The sequence below is a fragment of the Bombina bombina genome, chromosome 4 (genome assembly GCF_027579735.1).
Source record: "Bombina bombina isolate aBomBom1 chromosome 4, aBomBom1.pri, whole genome shotgun sequence".
NCBI classification, from domain to species: Eukaryota; Metazoa; Chordata; class Amphibia; order Anura; family Bombinatoridae; genus Bombina; species Bombina bombina.
In genome coordinates this window covers 263836647-263858049 of record NC_069502.1, presented here as the reverse complement: position 1 = coordinate 263858049, position 21403 = coordinate 263836647, and the positions used below count along the sequence as shown (strand labels likewise).

Genomic DNA, 21403 nt, shown 5'->3' with positions numbered 1-21403 from the left:
AAACTGGCCTGCGAAAGGTCATACCCTGGGACAGGTGTACCCGAGACAACCACCAGAGAAGAGAATCTCTGGTCTCTTGATCCAGATTTAGCAGAGGGGACAAATCTGTGTAATCCCCATTCCACTGACTGAGCATGCATAATTGCAGCGGTCTGAGATGAAGGCGCGCAAATGGCACTATGTCCATTGCCGCTACCATTAAGCCGATTACCTCCATACACTGAGCTACCGAAGGGCGCGGAATGGAGTAAGAACACGGCAAGCATTTAGAAGTGTTGATAACCTGGACTCCGTTAGGTAAATTTTCATTTCTACAGAATCTATAAGAGTCCCTAAGAAGGAGACTCTTGTGAGTGGGGATAGAGAACTCTTTTCCTCGTTCACTTTCCACCCATGCGACCTCAGAAATGCCAGAACTATATCTCTGTACGAGACTTGGCAACTTGAAAGCTTGACGCCTGTATCAGGATGTCGTCTAGATACGGAGCCACCGCTATGCCTCGCGGTCTTAGAACTGCCAGAAGTGAGCCCAGAACCTTTGTAAAGATTCTCGGGGCTGTAGCCAACCCGAAGGGAAGAGCTACAAATTGGTAATGCCTGTCTAGAAAGGCAAACCTTAGAAACCGATGATGATCCTTGTGAATCGGTATGTGAAGGTAGGCATCCTTTAAGTCCACTGTGGTCATGTACTGACCTTCTTGGATCATGGGTAGGATGGTCCGAATAGTTTCCATTTTGAAAGATGGAACTCTGAGGAATTTGTTTAAGATCTTTAGATCCAAAATTGGTCTGAAGGTTCCCTCTTTTTTGGGAACCACAAACAGATTCGACTAAAAACCCTGTCCTTGTTCCGTCCGCGGAACTGGATGGATCACTCCCATAACTAGGAGGTCTTGCACACAGCGTAGGAATGCCTCTTTCTTTATCTGATTTGCAGATAGCCTTGAAAGATGAAATCTCCCTTGTGGAGGGGAAGCTTTGAAGTCCAGAAGACATCCCTGAGATATGATCTCCAACGCCCAGGGATCCTGAACATCTCTTGCCCATGCCTGGGCGAAGAGAGAAAGTCTGCCCCCTACTAGATCCGTCACCGGATAGGGGGCCGTTCCTTCATGCTGTCTTAGAGGCAGCAGCAGGCTTTCTGGCCTGCTTGCCTTTGTTCCAGGACTGGTTAGGTTTCCAGGCCTGCTTAGATTGAGCAAAAGTTCCCTCTTGTTTTGAAGCGGAGGAAGTTGATGCTGCACCTGCCTTGAAATTTCGAAAAAAAGGCACGAAAATTAGACTGTTTGGCCTTTGCTTTGGCCCTGTCCTGAGGAAGGGTGTGACCCTTACCTCCAGTAATGTCAGCAATAATTTCCTTCAAACCAGGCCCGAATAAGGTCTGCCCCTTGAAAGGAATGTTGAGTAATTTAGACTTTGAAGTCATGTCAGCTGACCAGGATTTAAGCCATAGCGCCCTACGCGCCTGGATGGCGAATCCGGAATTCTTAGCCGTTAGTTTAGTCAAATGAACAATGGCATCAGAAACAAATGAGTTAGCTAGCTTAAGTGTTCTAAGCTTGTCAATAATTTCAGTCAATGGAGCTGTATGGATGGCCTTTTCCAGGGCCTCAAACCAGAATGCCGCCGCGGCCGTGACAGGCGCAATGCATGCAAGGGGCTGTAAAATAAAACCTTGTTGAATAAACATTTTCTTAAGGTAACCCTCCAATTTTTTATCCATTGGATCTGAAAAAGCACAACTGTCCTCAACCGGGATAGTGGTACACTTTGCTAAAGTAGAAACTGCTACCTCCACCTTAGGGACCGTCTGCCATAAGTCCCGTGTAGTGGCGTCTATTGGAAACATTTTTCTAAATATAGGTGGTGGGGAAAAAGGCACACCCGGTCTATCCCACTCCTTGCTAATAATTTCTGTAAGCCTTTTAGGTATAGGAAAAACATCAGTACACACCGGTACCGCATAGTATTTATCCAGCCTACACAATTTCTCTGGTACTGCAACTGTGTTACAGTCATTCAGAGCAGCTAATACCTCCCCAAGCAACACACGGAGGTTCTCAAGCTTAAATTTAAAATTAGAAATCTCTGAATCAGGTTTCCCCGAATCAGAGATGTCACCCACTAACTGAAGCTCTCCGTCCTCATGATCTGCATATTGTGACGCAGTATCAGACATGGCCCTTACAACATCTGCGCGCTCTGTATTCCTCCTAACCCCAGAGCAATCGCGCTTGCCTCTTAATTCAGGCAACCTGAATAATACCTCTGACAGGGTATTATTCATGATTGCAGCCATGTCCTGCAAGGTAATCCCTATGGGCGTCCCTGATGTAATTGGCGCCATATTAGCGTGCATCCCCTGAGCGGGAGGTGAAGGGTCTGACACGTGGGGAGAGTTAGTCGGCATAACTTCCCCCTCGTCAGAATCTTCTGGTGATATTTCTTTTATAGTTAAAGACTGATCTTTACTGTTTAAGGTGAAATCAATACATTTAGTACACATTCTCCTATGGGGCTCCACCATGGCTTTCAAACATAATGAACAAGTAGTTTCCTCTATGTCAGACATGTTTAAACAGACTAGCAATGAGACTAGCAAGCTTGGAAAACACTTTAAACAAGTTTACAAGCAATATAAAAAACGTTAATGCACCTTTAAGAAACACAAATTTTGTCAAAATTTGAAATAACAGTGAAAAAAGGCAGTTACACTAACGAAATTTTTACAGTGTATGTAACAAGTTAGCAGAGCATTGCACCCACTTGCAAATGGATGATTAACCCCTTAATACCCAAAACTGAATAATAGACAAAAACGTTTTTTTTTTTTTTTTTTTTTTTCAAACAGTCACAACAACTGCCACAGCTCTACTGTGGCTTTTTACCTCCCTCAAAAACGACTTTGAAGCCTTTTGAGCCCTCCAGAGAAGTCCTGGAACATGCAGGAAGAAGCTGGATGTCTCTGTCAGTATTTTTAGCTGCACAGAAAAGCACTAAAATAGGCCCTTCCCACTCATATTGCAACAGTGGAAAGCCTAAGGAAACTGTTTCTAGGCAGAATTCAAGCCAGCCATGTGGAAAAAAACTAGGCCCCAATAAGTTTTATCACCATATACATATAAAAACGATTAAACATGCCAGCAAACGTTTTATATTACATTTTTATAAGAGTATGTATCTCTATTAATAAGCCTGATACCAGTCGCTATCACTGCATTTAAGGCTTTACTTACATTACTTCGGTATCAGCAGCATTTTCTAGCAAATTCCATCTATAGAAAAATATTAACTGCACATACCTTATTGCAGGAAAACCTGCACGCCATTCCCTCTCTGAAGTTACCTCACTCCTCAGAATATGTGAGAACAGCCATGGATCTTAGTTACTTCTGCTAAGATCATAGAAAACGCAGGCAGATTCTTCTTCTAAATACTGCCTGAGATAAACAGTACACTCCGGCACCATTTAAAAATAACAAACTTTTGATTGAAGAATAAACTAAGTATAAAACACCACACTCCTCTTACGACCTCCATCTTGGTTGAGGCTTGCAAGAGAATGACTGGATATGACAGTTAGGGGAGGAGCTATATAGCAGCTCTGCTGTGGGTGATCCTCTTGCAACTTCCTGTTGGGAAGGAGAATATCCCACAAGTAATGGATGATCCGTGGACTGGATACACTTAACAAGAGAAATTATCAATTCCCTTATATGACAGTTTCAGGAATGGGAAAAAATGCAAACAGAATAAGCCTCTGGAAACCAGAAGCAAAAAGAAATAATGACTTAAATGATGTCAAAAATTTGGCGCCAAGTATGACGCCCACAATTGACAAAATATTTTTTGGCGCCAAAAACGTCTGCAACAAACACGAGCGTCATAGATGACGCAACTACGTGAAAACTCTCGGCGCCAACTAAGGAAACGACGTCATTACGTCAACAAACGTAATTCTCGCGCCAAAAATGATGCAATAAATTATAGCATTTTGTGCTCCCGCGAACCTAACAGCCCGCAATTTAGAAGAAAGTCAATTTGAAAAATTTTTAGGTAAGAAATTTTTTTATTCATATGCATTTCCAAAAAATGAAACTGACAGTCTGTAAGAAGGAAATATACTGATTAACCTGAATCATGGCAAATATAAGTATAAAACATATATTTAGAACTTTACATATAAAGTGCCAAACCATAGCTGAGAGTGTCATAAATAAAAGAAAACATACTTACCAAAAGACACTCATCTACATAAAGTAGATAGCCAAACCAGTACTGAAACGAGAATCAGCAGAGGTAATGGTATATAAGAGTATATCGTCGATCTGAAAAGGGAGGTAGGAGATGAATCTCTACGACCGATAATAGAGAACCTATGAAATAGATCCCCGTTAGGATGACCATTGCATTCAATAGGTAATACTCCCTTCACATCCCTCTGTCATTCACTGCACTCTGAGAGGAACCGGGCTTCAGCATGCTGAGAAGCGCTTATCAACGTAGAAATCTAGCACAAACTTACTTCACCACCTCCATAGGAGGCAAAGTTTGTAAAACTGAATTGTGGGTGTGGTGGGGGGTGTATTTATAGGCATTTTGAGGTTTGGGAAACTTTGCCCCTCCTGGTAGGAATGTATATCCCATACGTCACTAGCTCATGGACTCTTGCCAATTACATGAAAGAAACTAGGCCTGTTGGGGGTACTTGAGGACAGTAGTTGGTAAACACTGCTCTATAGGAATGGTAGTTCTCTTAGCAAGAGTAGAAATAACCCTGTCTACTTTAGGCACAGTGCACCAGGAGTCACGAATAGAGTTAGCCACAGGAAACATCTTTTTAAAAACAGGGGAAGGAGAAAAAGGAACCCCTGGTTTATCCCATTCCTGAGTTATAATTTCAGACATCTTCCTAGGAATAGGAAAAATCTCCTCAGAAGATGGAGAATCATAAACTCTATCCAGCTTAAAAGACTTTGTGGGGGTTGACAACAACCAAAGGTTCAAAGTCGTCTAGAGTAGCTAGGACCTCCTTCACTAGTAACCGGAGGTGTTCAAGCTTAAATCTAAAATTAACCTCTTCAGATTCTGAAGATTTTACTGCTAAAGTGTCAGAGTCTGAGATTTCACCTTCAGAAGCTACTGAAGTATTTTCCTCATCAGACAAAATAGAAAGGACAGACTTAGAGGGGTCAGAAGCCTTACTAGTAGGCAAATGAATAGATTTCCTCTTACGCTTACCCGAAGAAGGGAAAGCTGACAAAGCCGCTGATATGGCCGAAGTAATTTGAGCTGCAAAATCCTCAGGTAAATTCACCCCCCAGGAGGTTGAGAGGACACAGAAGGCACAGTATGGGAGACAATTAAGGCTTGGGACATTTGAGGAGAAAGCTGAGGCATGTCACGCACAGCATCATCCTGAGAGACATTTGGCTCAGAAGGGAGAATTGTTTCTTTACATTTTAAAGTTTATGCTAAACATGAGGAACATCTATCCATAGGGATAGACTGATCTTGTTCTGCATCCATAGCTTAGAATAACAGGCCTACTAGCAATGCCCAATAAAGAAAGTTTAATATCAAAAACAAATTTTACATTCAAATATATATATATATATATATATATATGTTTGAAAACTGCATCAGTTGCCTGAGGCTCCTACCGGCCAGAAAAAACATCCCACTAGTAAAAGCATATATTTAAGTCTCATACTTGCAAATATAAAAACACTCAAGTGCCATATCCTCAATATAAATCCTTAATTAATAAGAATTATTAAGTCCCAAAGAAAGGATGTGATGAGGATTAACCTCTTAAGTGCTGCTATCCTTGTGTACCTAGAAGGCAAAGGCACTTACCTTAGATCCAACTGCAGGACAGATGCTGCTCCTTAGGTGTGGCAGGTACTTCACACCCTGTCATGGACCTGTAGGAAAAGAAACAACAGAGTCTCCAACTCTGGATTTCTGTAAAAGGGTAGCAAAGTGTTAAAAAGTAAATCAAAAACTACCTCGCCGTCTTTTAACTGCTAAAAGCCACCACTACTCTTACACAAGAGATTGATGTGGACACAGCTAGACCCCAGTCCTTGCTTGCAAGGAAAAATACCCATAAAAGGACGAATTATCTTCAGACACCGACTTTGCACAACCTCTATTGACAGAGGCAAAGAGAAAGACTGGGGATTATGGGTAAGGGAAGTTACACTTAACAGCTTTGCTGGGTGCTCTTTGCCTCCTCCTGCTGGCCAGAAGATGAATATCCCACTAGTAATTGGAATGACGTCGTGTACTCTCCATGTCATCGGAAAGAAAATGCATGCTCTGTCTAAATCATGAAAGTTGAATTTTGATTTTACTGTCCACTTAATAAAGTCTGCAGAGAGAGCTATACAGACTGAAAGATACATGGATCATGACCTTTCAAGATTTAATGGACATATTAGGGACACTAAACCCAAACTTTTTCTTTCACGATTCAGATAGAGCATGCAATTTTAAGCAACTTTCTAATTTACTCCTACTATCATTTTTCTTCATTCTCTTGCTATCTTTATTTAAAAAGCAGGAATGTAAAGCTTAGAAGCCAGTCCATTTTAGGTCCAGCACACTGGATAGTGCTGGCTTATTGGTGACTACAATTAGCAAACCAATAAGCAAGGATAACCCAGGTGCTGAACCAAAAATGGGCCGGTTCCTAAGCTTTACATATCTGCTTTTTAAACAAAGATAGCAAGAGAATGAAGAAAACATTAATAGGAGTAAATTAGAAAGTTGCTTAAAATGGCATGCTCTATCTGAATAATTGGGTTTAGTATCCCTTTAAACACATAACTAGAAAAAAAACATAATTTATGCTTACCTGATAAATTCCTTTCTCCTGTAGTGTGATCAGTCCACGGGTCATCATTACTTCTGGGATATTAACTCCTCCCCAACAGGAAGTGCAAGAGGATCACCCAGCAGAGCTGCTATATAGCTCCTCCCCTCTACGTCACACCCAGTCATTCGACCAAGAACCAACGAGAAAGGAGAAGCTAAAGGGTGCAGTGGTGACTGGAGTATAATTTAAAAATTTAGACCTGCCATAAAAAACAGGGCGGGCCGTGGACTGATCACACTACAGGAGAAAGGAATTTATCAGGTAAGCATAAATTATGTTTTCTCCTGTTAAGTGTGATCAGTCCACGGGTCATCATTACTTCTGGGATACCAATACCAAAGCAAAAGTACACGGATGACGGGAGGGATAGGCAGGATCTTTATACAGAAGGAACCACTGCCTGAAGAACCTTTCTCCCAAAAATAGCCTCCGAAGAAGCAAAAGTGTCAAATTTGTAAAATTTGGAAAAAGTATGAAGCGAAGACAAAGTTGCAGCCTTGCAAATCTGTTCAACAGAGGCCTCATTCTTAAAGGCCCAAGTGGAAGCCACAGCTCTAGTGGAATGAGCTGTAATTCTTTCAGGAGGCTGCTGTCCAGCAGTCTCATAGGCTAAACGTATTATGCTACGAAGCCAAAAAGAGAGAGAGGTAGCCGAAGCTTTTTGACCTCTCCTCCGACCAGAGTAAATGACAAACAGGGAAGATGTTTGTCGAAAATCTTTAGTTGCCTGTAAATAAAATTTTAGGGCACGAACTACATCTAGATTGTGCAGAAGTCGTTCCTTCTTTGAGGAAGGATTAGGACACAAGGATGGAACAACAATCTCCTGATTGATATTCCTGTTAGTGACTACCTTAGGTAAGAACCCAGGTTTAGTACGCAGAACTACCTTATCCGAGTGAAAAATCAGATAAGGAGAATCACAATGTAAGGCTGATAACTCAGAGACTCTTCGAGCCGAGGAAATAGCCATTAAGAATAGAACTTTCCAAGATAACAATTTTATATCAACTGAATGAAGGGGTTCAAACGGAACGCCCTGTAAAACATTAAGAACAAGGTTTAAACTCCATGGCGGAGCAACAGTTTTAAACACAGGCTTAATCCTGGCCAAAGCCTGACAAAAAGCCTGAACGTCTGGAACTTCTGACAGACGTTTGTGTAACAAAATGGACAGAGCTGAGATCTGTCCCTTTAAAGAACTAGCGGATAAACCCTTTTCTAAACCCTCTTGTAGAAAAGACAATATCCTAGGAATCCTAACCTTACTCCAAGAGTAACCTTTGGATTCGCACCAATACAGGTATTTACGCCATATTTTATGATAAATCTTTCTGGTAACAGGTTTCCTAGCCTGTATCAGGGTATCAATTACTGACTCAGAGAATCCACGCTTTGATAAAATCAAGCGTTCAATCTCCAGGCAGTCAGCTTCAGAGAAATTAGATTTTGATGTTTGAAAGGACCCTGAATCAGAAGGTCCTGTCTCAGAGGCAGAGACCAAGGTGGACAGGATGACATGTCCACTAGATCTGCATACCAAGTCCTGCGTGGCCAAGCAGGCGCTATTAGAATCACTGATGCTCTCTCCTGTTTGATTCTGGCAATCAATCGAGGAAGCATCGGGAAGGGTGGAAACACATAAGCCATCCCGAAGGTCCAAGGTGCTGTCAAAGCATCTATCAGAACCGCTCCCGGATCCCTGGATCTGGACCCGTAACAAGGAAGCTTGGCGTTCTGTCGAGACGCCATGAGATCTATCTCTGGTTTGCCCCAACGTCGAAGTATTTGGGCAAAGACCTCCGGATGAAGTTCCCACTCCCCCGGATGAAAAGTCTGACGACTTAGGAAATCCGCCTCCCAGTTCTCCACTCCCGGGATGTGGATTGCTGACAGGTGGCAAGAGTGAGACTCTGCCCAGCGAATTATCTTTGATACTTCCATCATAGCTAGGGAGCTTCTTGTCCCTCCCTGATGGTTGATGTAAGCTACAGTCGTGATGTTGTCCGACTGAAACCTGATGAACCCCCAAGTTGTTAACTGGGGCCAAGCCAGAAGGGCATTGAGAACTGCTCTCAATTCCAGAATGTTTATTGGCAGGAGACTCTCCTCCTGAGTCCATGATCCCTGAGCCTTCAGGGAATTCCAGACAGCGCTCCAACCTAACAGGCTGGCGTCTGTTGTTACAATTGTCCAATTTGGCCTGCTGAATGGCATCCCCTTGGACAGATGTGGCCGAGAAAGCCACCACAGAAGAGAATTTCTGGTCTCTTGATCCAGATTCAGAGTGGGGGACAAGTCTGAGTAATCCCCATTCCACTGACTTAGCATGCACAATTGCAGCGGTCTGAGGTGTAGGCGTGCAAAGGGGACTATGTCCATTGCCGCTACCATTAAGCCGATCACCTCCATACATTGAGCCACTGACGGGTGTTGAATGGAATGAAGGACACGGCAGGCGTTTTGAAGTTTTGTTAACCTGTCTTCTGTCAGGTAAATCTTCATTTCTACAGAATCTATAAGAGTCCCCAAGAAGGGAACTGTTGTGAGTGGAACGAGAGAACTCTTCTTTTCGTTTACCTTCCACCCATGCGATCTTAGAAATGCCAGTACAAACTCTGTATGAGACTTGGCAGTTTGAAAGCTTGAAGCTTGAATCAGAATGTCGTCTAGGTATGGAGCTACCGAGATTCCTCGCGGTCTTAGTACCGCCAGGAGAGCCCCCAGAACCTTTGTGAAGATTCTTGGAGCCGTAGCCAACCCGAATGGAAGAGCTACAAACTGGTAATGCCTGTCTAGGAATGCAAACCTTAGATACCGGAAATGATCTCTGTGAATCGGTAAGTGAAGGTAAGCATCCTTTAAATCCACTGTGGTCATGTACTGACCCTTTTGGATCATGGGTAGGATTGTCCGAATAGTTTCCATTTTGAACGATGGAACTCTTAGGAATTTGTTTAGGATCTTTAAATCCAAGATTGGTCTGAAGGTTCCTTCTTTCTTGGGAACCACAAACAGATTTGAGTAAAACCCCTGTCCGTGTTCCGACCGCGGAACCGGATGGATCACACCGATTAATAAAAGATCTTTATTTGGTTTGTTGACAACCTTGACAGATGGAATCTCCCTTTTGGGGGAGAGGATTTGAAGTCCAGAAGATATCCCTGAGATATGATCTCTAACGCCCAGGGATCCTGGACATTTCTTGCCCAAGCCTGGGCGAAGAGAGAAAGTCTGCCCCCCACTAGATCCGGTCCCGGATCGGGGGCCCTCAATTCATGCTGTCTTAGGGGCAGCAGCAGGTTTTCTGGCCTGCTTGCCCTTGTTCCAGGACTGGTTAGGTCTCCAGCCTTGTCTGTAGCGAGCAACAGCTCCTTCCTGTTTTGGTGCAGAGGAAGTTGATGCTGCTCCTGTCTTGAAATTACGAAAGGAACGAAAATTAGACTGTCTAGCCTTCGGCTTGGCTCTGTCTTGAGGCAGGGCGTGGCCTTTACCTCCTGTAATGTCAGCGATAATTTCCTTCAAACCGGGCCCGAATAAGGTCTGCCCTTTGAAAGGTATGTTGAGTAACTTAGATTTAGAAGTAACATCAGCTGACCAGGATTTTAGCCACAGTGCTCTGCGTGCCTGAATGGCGAATCTGGAATTCTTAGCCGTAAGTTTAGTTAAATGTACAACGGCATCTGAAACAAATGAATTAGCTAGCTTAATTGTTTTAAGCTTGTTTGAAATTTCCTCTATAGTTATTGAGTCAAGAGTCTCTTCCAGGGACTCGGACCAAAAGGCTGATGCGGCCGTGACAGACGCAATACATGCAAGAGGTTGTAATATAAAACCTTGTTGAACAAACATTTTCTTAAGGTAACCTTCTAATTTTTTATCCATTGGATCAGAAAAAGCACAGCTATCCTCCACCGGGATAGTGGTACGCTTAGCCAGAGTCGAAACCGCTCCCTCCACCTTAGGGATCGTCTGCCATAAGTCCCGTGTGGTGGCGTCTATTGGAAACATTTTTCTAAATACAGGAGGGGGGGAAAAGGGCACACCGGGCCTATCCCACTCCTTAGTAATTATCTCTGTAAGCCTCTTAGGTATAGGAAATACGTCAGTACTCGCCGGTACCGCATAGTATCTATCCAGCCTACATAATTTCTCTGGAATTGCAACGGTGTTACAATCATTCAGAGCCGCTAATACCTCCCCTAACAGTACGCGGAGGTTATCAAGCTTAAACTTAAAATTAGAAATGTCTGAATCCACTCTAATGGGATCAGAACCGTCACCTGCAGATTGAAGCTCTCCGTCCTCATGTTCCGCATACTGTGACCCAGTATCTGACATGGCCCTAGTATTATCAGCGCACTCTGTTCTCACCCCAGAGTGGTCCCGCTTCCCTCTAAGTTCTGTAATTTTGACAAAAACCTCAGTCATAACATTAGCCATGTCCTGCAATGTGATTTGTAATGGCCGCCCTGATGTACTCGGCGCTACAATATCACGCACCCCCCGAGCGGGAGATGCAGGTACTGACACGTGAGGGGAGTTAGACGGCATAACTTTCCTCTCGTTGTCTGGTGAAAGCTGTTCAATTTGTACAGATTGACTTTTATTCAAAGTAGCATCAATACAATTAGTACATAAATTTCTATTGGGCTCCACTTTGGCTTTAGCACATATAGCACAGAGATATTCCTCTGAGTCAGACATGTTAAACACACTAGCAAATAATTTTATGAAAAACAAACTTTTTTCTCAGTAAAAATACAATTTTAGCAAAGGATTGCTCCCATTAGTAATGGATAACTAGCCCTTTAATAGCAGAAAAAAAGTACAGAATGTAACGTTTTTTATCACAGTCAAGCACAATCTCACAGGTCTGCTGTGAGTGATTACCTCCCTCAAAATAACTTTTGAAGACCCCTGAGCTCTGTAGAGACGAACCGGATCATGCAGGGAAGAAGAACAGACTTGTGACTGAATTTCTGATGCGTAGTAAAAGCGCCAAATTCAGCCCCTCCCCCTCACACACAACAGTGAGGGAGATCAGTAAACTGTCATAAATCCAACAAAATGCCCGCCAAGTGGATAAAACTAATGCCCAAATAAGTTTTCACCCAGTACCTCAGAAATATAAACGATTTTACATGCCAGCAAAAACGTTTCACATCAATAAATGTATTTGTCATAAAAAGCCTGCTGCAAGCCGTTTTAACTGCAAAATAGGCTAAAGTTTTATGTAAACAGTATTATTTCAGTGAAATGCCATTCCCCAGAATACTGAAGTGAAAATATACATACATGACAGCCTGATACCAGTTGCTACCACTGCATTTAAGGCTGAACTTACTTTATATAGGTATTTGCAGTATTTTCTAGTCAATTCCATTCTCAGAAAATAATATGCTGCTACATACCTCTTTGCAGGTGAACCTGCCCGCTGTCCCCTGATCTGAAGTTTACCTCACTCCTCAGATGGCCGAGAACAGCAACATGATCTTAACTACTCCGGTTAAAATCATACAGAAAAAACTCAGGTAGATTCTTCTTCAAATTCTCCCTGAGAAGGAACAACACACTCCGGTGCTGTTTTAAAATAACAAACCTTTGATTGAAGTTATAAAAACTAAGTATAATCACCACAGTCCTCTCACACATCCTATCTATTAGTTGGGTGCAAGAGAATGACTGGGTGTGACGTAGAGGGGAGGAGCTATATAGCAGCTCTGCTGGGTGATCCTCTTGCACTTCCTGTTGGGGAGGAGTTAATATCCCAGAACTAATGATGACCCGTGGACTGATCACACTTAACAGGAGAAACATTTGTTAACTGATGCTTTAACAAATAACAGCATATTATTGCACTAAAATGTCCCTTTAACACTTAATGCTTAAAGAAATGCATCATCATCATGTTTAGGATGCGTCACTGAGGCCTAATTCTGATGCCCTCAGATAAAAGGTTTTGACACTCATGGGAATCCCAACACCCTGGCTGTAAATAGCAGTTTGTGAACAACATGCTGCTTCAATAAAATGATCACACAGCTTTGTGCCAATACCTGAATAAGCTCATTGATTCTGTGCAAGTCATCATCAGTTGCAGTTTTCTTCTTTGGTATAAGTCCCTCCTGCAGTACAGTTAGTCGATCAAACACATCTTGCTCCAGTTTAGTCTAAGGAACAAAGAAATAAAAAGTTAGAGATTTTTTTTTAAAAAAAGGGAAGAGAAACAACCAAGACAGTTAAGCTAAATTAAAACTCACCAACTGTAGCAGTTGAGCAGCACAAAGGTGAGTCTTCCACCCCTGGACCCGACAAGTAATACCCTTCTGATTGGCTATATCTTGTAAGCTTAATTTCTTCTCTTCTACAAATACAAGTAACAAAGATTTAATAACAAAGACACAGTTTTCTGTAATGACATTATCTGTAATAAGAATACAGATTTTTATACACCCTGGCTCACAGCAAATAAGTCTGAGTAAAGTCAAGTAAAATAGAAGATAGAGCTATAAGTCAACATGCACATATTAATCTTGGTTAAAAAAAAAAAAAGGAAAAAAAATGAATGAATGAAAGGGACAGGAAACCCCAATTTTTTTTTCATGATTTCGATAGAACATACAATTTTAAACAGCTTTCCAATTTACTTCTTTTATCAAATTTGCTTAATTCTCTTGTTATCTTTGCTGAAGGAACAGCATTGCACTCCTATCAGCTAGATAAACTTATCTAGTTAGCCAATCACAACAGTCAAATGTGTGCAGGCACCAATCAGCAGCTAGCTCCCACTAGTGTAGGTAGGATATGTGCATATTCTTTTTCAACAAAGGATACCAAGCGAACAAAGCACATTTGAAAATAGAAGTCAATTTAATAGTGTCTTAAAACGACATGCTCTATCTGAATCATGCAAGTTTAATTTTGACTTTCCTATCCCTTGAATCTATACCCGATTATTACAGAAAAACAGGTTGGCATATTAAACTGTAGAATACCAATTCTTTGTTAAAAACTGACCTTTTACTCTCACGTCACTGTAACGTTGGAAATGGTGATATGCGGCTTTCCATGGGTTGCGATAGTGACGCAGGAGGGTTATGGGGGGTCGAGGTCTGACTGGGACATATCTTACACCTTCTTCATCTGAAAACACAATGAATTTTCACAAGTTTATGAAGATATTTCAGATTATGATGGAGTAATTCTGGATCAGTAGGATTTAAGTGGATTCAAGAGCCTACTACACATGTACAAGATGAACAGAAAAAACAAAAAACAAACCAACAACAAGTAAAATATCAGTTCAAACAAAACATCATTTATGCTTACATGATAAATCCATTACTCCTGGGAACTATTCTTCCCAACCACTTGGAGGAGGCAAAGATTCCCAAAACTCAAGAGCTTATAAAACCCCTACCACCTTATTGAAAACTAGTCTGATATATAGCCAAGCAAGAGGTTTTAAAAAAATATATATATATATATATTGGAGCAGGGAAAAAATTAAATAAACCATCACAGGAAAAACAGTGGAGTATTGTGGACTCTCATGACCATGAAAGAAATTAATTCATCAGGTAAGCATCAATAAGGTTTTCTTTCAAACAGGTGGTGAGAGTCCAAGATCCATTACTCCCGGGAACTTATACCCAAGCTGTGGAATCCAGACGTAATGAGAAATAAGGGAGGGATATATAAAGAACATATTTTTTTCACAAAGGAAAAACGTCCATAACCCAAGTAGAACCCAAAGAAAAAAAGTATTACTCTCTATTTATTAAATATGCAATTAAAATAATCAACAGACAAATTTTAACCTGAAAAAACTGTCTGAAAAACTTTGGTACGAAAGGCTGCTCTCAACAGAAGCAAAAACATCAAAATGGTAGAAATGTGTAAAACTATGCAAAGAAAACCAAGTAGCTGCCTTGCAAATTTTGTCAACTGAAGTCTCACTTTTAAAAGCCCAAGAAGTGCCAAATTATCTGGTAAAATGAGCAGTAATCTGTTTACCTGGAGACTGTCCTACCTCCAAGTAAGCCTTATGGATCAAAAGGTTCAACCAAGAAGACAAAGAAACGGCAGAAGCTTTGTCTGTCTGAAAAAGGAGATAAACTTAAAGGGACAGTTAAGACTCAAAATAATCTTTAACCAATAGGTTACTTGCCACACGATTATGAGGGACATCGTTCTCCCTGTGCTGCAGTCCTCAGTGTTTATCCATTTTTTAAAAAAAACAACAACTGCCGTTCACACCAAAACATGGAAGCCTAACTCCTCCTCCCATTGTCTTCTTCCCCGTAGCTTCTTTTCAAAATTTATCATGCACGCTCAACTTGAACGAGCCTTTAGCCTAACGCATGCGCAAAGTGGTATATATATATTTTTTTTTTTTAGAGAATGCGGTGGGGATCCGTTTTAGTGCTGCACCGGAAGTCTATAACCTAGCTCTCCTGTGCTCCTTCAGTTTTCGCGATTTGGAAACACAGGTGTGACACGTTATATACCTCTTCTTATTATTAGAGCTTACTCATCAGGTGGTATATGTAGGATGGGGCATTTCCCCCAGTGTTGGAGATGAAGAGGGTAATAAGTTCTGGGGGCACATAATCAAAGATGGGGCAGTGAGCGCTGACCTGTGAGAGGATCTCAGCTGAAGGGGAAAAAAAAATTAAACATAAAATTATACGCTGCCATTTATCACCCTACGTTCAGACTTTTGAAGGTTTGTTCTTTTGCTAAAACAGTTGTAGGTTTTACTATGACCAGTGCACAATGTCTGTGCTACAAATAAACTGACGTTTTGTTGCTATAACTCGGCTACGATGTGCTGGAGCCAGAATATTTATAGAATCTATAGCGTTACCAAACACTCATTTGCCGGGGTGTCTCTGATCCTATCACATTTGTGTCACTGCAACTTCTAGGCTTCCTGATGAGATTTCTTTGCTTTCGTTCCTATCTTAGTATGAAATCCCCCTCCATGTATAATACATCATGAAACTAGACAGTGTTAGAAATGTTCCAACCGCTGTTACTGGAGTGTTTTGATCTGAGAACTAACTGCTCACTGCCTCCTATATAAAGCTTATAGTAAAGACTTGTCTTCCTCTGCCTTGTCTGCTAAAGAACACTTATCTACAAACACACACACACACATACAAACATGCATACAACACACACATAAACATGCATAAAAAACACAAACATACAAGCACATACACCCTTTGCACATACACATACATACAAACATGCATACAACACACACATAAACATACATACAAACACACACTTACAAGCAGATACACCCTGCGCACATACACATATATACATACAACACACACATAAACATACATACAAACACACACATACAAGCAGATACACCCTGCGCACATACACATATAGATATACATGGTAGCATGGTTAGTGGGCAAGGGGCATGGCTCTGCAATATTCATGGCATATTTCCTATGTTGCACGATGAGCACCTGTGCGCTCACAGGCTAAATGTCATTATGTGCCATAGTTTAGATGTCGGAGTAGATGTTTTGGATATTTGCTGAAGATAAATAAAACAGAGAGACAGTGAGTACTGTATAGGGATTACATATATGTGGGGAGAGATGTGAAGTAACCTGAGAGGGAGAAAACATGTACTGCATCCAATAAAATGCTAGCATAGTCCTGGATATTCATGTATGCTGTTTGCTAAACCGCCGCACAGATGATATAAAACCCTGTACAATGCAAAAGTTGTATGGGAATTAGCAGCATCCTTTGCACAATAGGCTGTAACTTGCTATAACTCGGCTACGATGTGCTGGAGCCAGAATATTTATAGAATGTATAGCGTTACCGGTTTATTGAAGACTGAGAGTGTCAGATTCTTGAAAAAAAGTAACAGGTAGAAAAAGGATATCTGTGTGTGCAAATTAACTTATAAATGTAAATATATTGGGGAGATCAAGAACCTACAAAATAAGACAGGGAATACTCATTACAGTTTATTGGGCATTTTCCATAAAACGTTCTATTCATGCTAAAACAGTTGTAGGTTTTACTCTGACCAGTGCACAATGTCTGTGCTGCAAATAAACTGACATTTTGTTGCTATAACTCGGCTACGATGTGCTGGAGCCAGAATATTTATAGAATCTCTATGTTTTTTTATATTTTGAAATAACCGATATCAATAGTAACAACTTCTTTACAACCATACAAACACAGAACTGTATAATAACTTTTTAAAACAACACCATATTTCCTATATTGCACGACAAGCACCTGTGCGCTCACAGGCTAAATGTCATTATGTGCCATAGTTTAGATGTCGGAGTAGATGTTTTGGATATTTGCTGAAGATAAATAAAACAGAGAGACAGTGAGTACTGTATAGGGATTACATATATGTGGGGAGAGATGTGAAGTAACCTGAGAGGGAGAAAACATGTACTGCATCCAATAAAATGCTAGCATAGTCCTGGATATTCATGTATGCTGTTTGCTAAACCGCCGCACAGATGATATAAAACCCTGTACAATGCAAAAGTTGTATGGGAATTAGCAGCATCCTTTGATTATTTTTTTGTTCACTTGTTATATGTGATACCAATCCTCAGCTGCAACTTCATGCACTCTTCCCTCTAGATCAAATCATCTCTGCTATTTTTGCCTTGCTGATTTATCATGGCATTTCTAGCTTTTCCCACTTTTTGCAATAATGCACCTATTCAATTTTACCAAACACTCATTTGCCGTGGTGTCTCTGATCCTATCACACTTCTAGGCTTTCTGATGAGATTTCTTTGCTTTCGTTCCTATCTTAGTATGAAATCCCCCTCCATGTATAATACATCATGAAACTAGACAGTGTTCTTAGTCCTTTAGTTTACTCATTGCTATGGCATTTCCTCCGTGTTTTCCCTCCCCCCTCAGACTTGATCAAGTATGCATATCTTTTCTGTATGTGTTTGCATAGGTATATATGTAGATGATTTTAATAAAACATATATAGGTTATTGTTGTTGGTCATTGCATGCTTGGGAACACCTTTTTGTTGAAAGCCTGTTGTACGATCCTGCAGCATTACAATGCATTGTATATTCACAATGTGCCATTTTACTACAGATGATAAGGGGGCAGCCATAAATTTCCAGCGTTAGGTAAAAACTCTTTATTGTGTGCATGATGGATTGGTCTCTGAACACATTTTTCGTGGTCATAATTCATGTTTTTAAATGGTAAACTTGAAATGCCTGCCTATATTTCACCACCCTGACATATTTATGAATCAGTCCCTGCATGCAAATATAATTATTTAAAACACAGAGGTTACATATGGGTTAGAAATGTTCCAACCACTGTTACTGGAGTGTTTTGATCTGAGAACTAACTGCTCACTGCCTCCTATATAAAGCTTACAGAGGGGTTATAGTAAAGACTTGTCTTCCTCTGCCTTGTCTGCTAATCTGATCTAGAGGGAAGAGTGCATGAAGTTGCAGCTGAGGATTGGTATCACATATAACAAGTGAACAAAAAAATAATCAAAGGATGCTGCTAATTCCCATACAACTTTTGCATTGTACAGGGTTTTATATCATCTGTGCGGCGGTTTAGCAAACAGCATACATGAATATCCAGGACTATGCTAGCATTTTATTGGATGCAGTACATGTTTTCTCCCTCTCAGGTTACTTCACATCTCTCCCCACATATATGTAATCCCTATACAGTACTCACTGTCTCTCTGTTTTATTTATCTTCAGCAAATATCCAAAACATCTACTCCGACATCTAAACTATGGCACATAATGACATTTAGCCTGTGAGCGCACAGGTGCTCGTCGTGCAACATAGGAAATATGGTGTTGTTTTAAAAAGTTATTATACAGTTCTGTGTTTATATGGTTGTAAAGAAGTTGTGCAAACGGTTTTGTTATTACTATTGATATCGGTTATTTCAAAATATAAAAAAACAGATTCTATAAATATTCTGGCTCCAGCACATCGTAGCCGAGTTATAGCAACAAAATGTCAGTTTATTTGCAGCACAGACATTGTGCACTGGTCAGAGTAAAACCTACAACTGTTTTAGCATGAATAGAACGTTTTATGGAAAATGCCCAATAAACTGTAATGAGTATTCCCTGTCTTATTTTTAAGCTTATTTATGTCATAACAATGAAAAGTATTCTTGGAAGATTCGTGTTTGTTATTGATACATAGAGATTTAGTCATTTAGTGAGCAGCTGTAATTTTGATATTCAATAAATATTTGTCACAAGGACATAATGAGCTTATGTTTATACTGTAAGTTACACCTGTTCTCTCATTTGTGATTAGCCCATGCACCACCGTCATATTGTTACAATAACACAGGCAGCAGCTACATGTTATTTTGTATAGAATTTATACTAAAATCTGCAGTTTCCCTCACATCACCCATTGGCCACCTGACTACTTGGTAATGCTGAACATTATTATCCCCATCTAGCTCATTTACCTCTAAATAAACTATTGTTATATGATGCAGAATATGACCTAACTGATAGTGATATCATCTGTAAAACTGAGCACAGGACACACAATGTTTTACAAAATGTTTTATTTTGTAGGTTCTTGATCTCCCCAATATATTTACATTTATAAGTTAATTTGCACACACAGATATCCTTTTTCTACCTGTTACTTTTTTTCAAGAATCTGACACTCTCAGTCTTCAATAAACCGGTAACGCTATACATTCTATAAATATTCTGGCTCCAGCACATCGTAGCCGAGTTATAGCAAGTTACAGCCTATTGTGCAAAGGATGCTGCTAATTCCCATACAACTTTTGCATTGTACAGGGTTTTATATCATCTGTGCGGCGGTTTAGCGAACAGCATACATGAATATCCAGGACTATGCTAGCATTTTATTGGATGCAGTACATGTTTTCTCCCTCTCAGGTTACTTCACATCTCTCCCCACATATATGTAATCCCTATACAGTATTCACTGTGTCTCTGTTTTATTTATCTTCAGCAAATATCCAAAACATCTACTCCGACATCTAAACTATGGCACATAATGACATTTAGCCTGTGAGCGCACAGGTGCTCATCGTGCAACATAGGAAATATGCCATGAATATTGCAGAGCCATGCCCCTTGCCCACTAACCATGCTACCATGTATATCTATATGTGTGTTGTATGTACGTGTGTGTTGTATGTGGGTATGTATGTTTATGTGTGTGTTGTATGTATGTATGTGTATGTGCGCAGGGTGTATCTGCTTGTAAGTGTGTGTTTGTATGTATGTTTATGTGTGTGTTTTATGCATGTTTGTATGTATGTGTATGTGCAAAGGGTGTATGTGCTTGTATGTTTGTGTTTTTTATGCATGTTTATGTGTGTGTTGTATGCATGTTTGTATGTGTGTGTGTGTGTTTGTAGATAAGTGTTCTTTAGCAGACAAGGCAGAGGAAGACAAGTCTTTACTATAAGCTTTATATAGGAGGCAGTGAGCAGTTAGTTCTCAGATCAAAACACTCCAGTAACAGCGGTTGGAACATTTCTAACACTGTCTAGTTTCATGATGTATTATACATGGAGGGGGATTTCATACTAAGATAGGAACGAAAGCAAAGAAATCTCATCAGGAAGCCTAGAAGTTGCAGTGACACAAATGTGATAGGATCAGAGACACCCCGGCAAATGAGTGTTTGGTAACGCTATAGATTCTATAAATATTCTGGCTCCAGCACATCGTAGCCGAGTTATAGCAACAAAACGTCAGTTTATTTGTAGCACAGGCATTGTGCACTGGTCATAGTAAAACCTACAACTGTTTTAGCAAAAGAACAAAACTTCAAATGTCTGAACGTAGGGTGATAAATGTCAGCGGTCAGTCACTGAAATAGGAACCTTCTTTCAGTTCCTTTTATAATGAGACTGCTAGTGACTAAAATGAACAAGTGCGCATGCGCAAATGGGCGTGAGCGTCGTGGCCGACACTCATGTCATTTGCTGTTAGAATCAGCCTCCAAATGACGTCAAGTTAGGAGGAGTTAGGAGTCCATTTTGGCTGTGAACGGCAGTTGTTGTTTTTTTTAAAAAATGGATAAACACTGAGGACTGCAGCACAGGGAGAACGATGTCCCCCATAATCGTGTGGCAAGTAACCTATTGGTTAAAGATTATTTTGAGTCTTAACTGTCCCTTTAACTTTTCAACAACGGCCAACTCTGAAGGGCACTGAAAGTTGCTCTAGAACATTTATTGGCAATTTCGCCTCCCAAGGAAATCAAACCCCTTGTGCCCTTTAAGACCTCCCAGACAGCCTCCTAACCTGAAAGACATGCATATGTAGTGACCACAGTCCAAATTAGACAGGCAAAAGAAGCTCCCTGCATAAAAAAACGATATTTAGCCACCAAACATGGAGTGACCTGTTCTGTGATCTAAATAAACCTTTTGAAACAGTATGATCCCTGCACCATTGCTGAAGCATACAAAACTGAAGAGGTCTC

General features: G+C 40.7%; 1 protein-coding gene across 6 annotated transcripts in view; it reads right to left on the bottom strand.

The window, feature by feature from the left end:
* Positions 1-21403, bottom strand: part of SAP130 (Sin3A associated protein 130) — a 260377-nt gene that overhangs the window by 15157 nt on the left and 223817 nt on the right. For all 6 annotated transcript variants that reach the window (XM_053709950.1, XM_053709947.1, XM_053709951.1 and 3 more), the window contains exons 19-21: positions 13904-14029; positions 13147-13250; positions 12943-13056 (exon numbers count right to left, since the gene is read on the bottom strand). In XM_053709950.1, coding sequence (XP_053565925.1) covers positions 12943-13056; positions 13147-13250; positions 13904-14029 — 344 coding nt within the window. The remainder of the gene's footprint in view (positions 1-12942; positions 13057-13146; positions 13251-13903; positions 14030-21403) is intronic.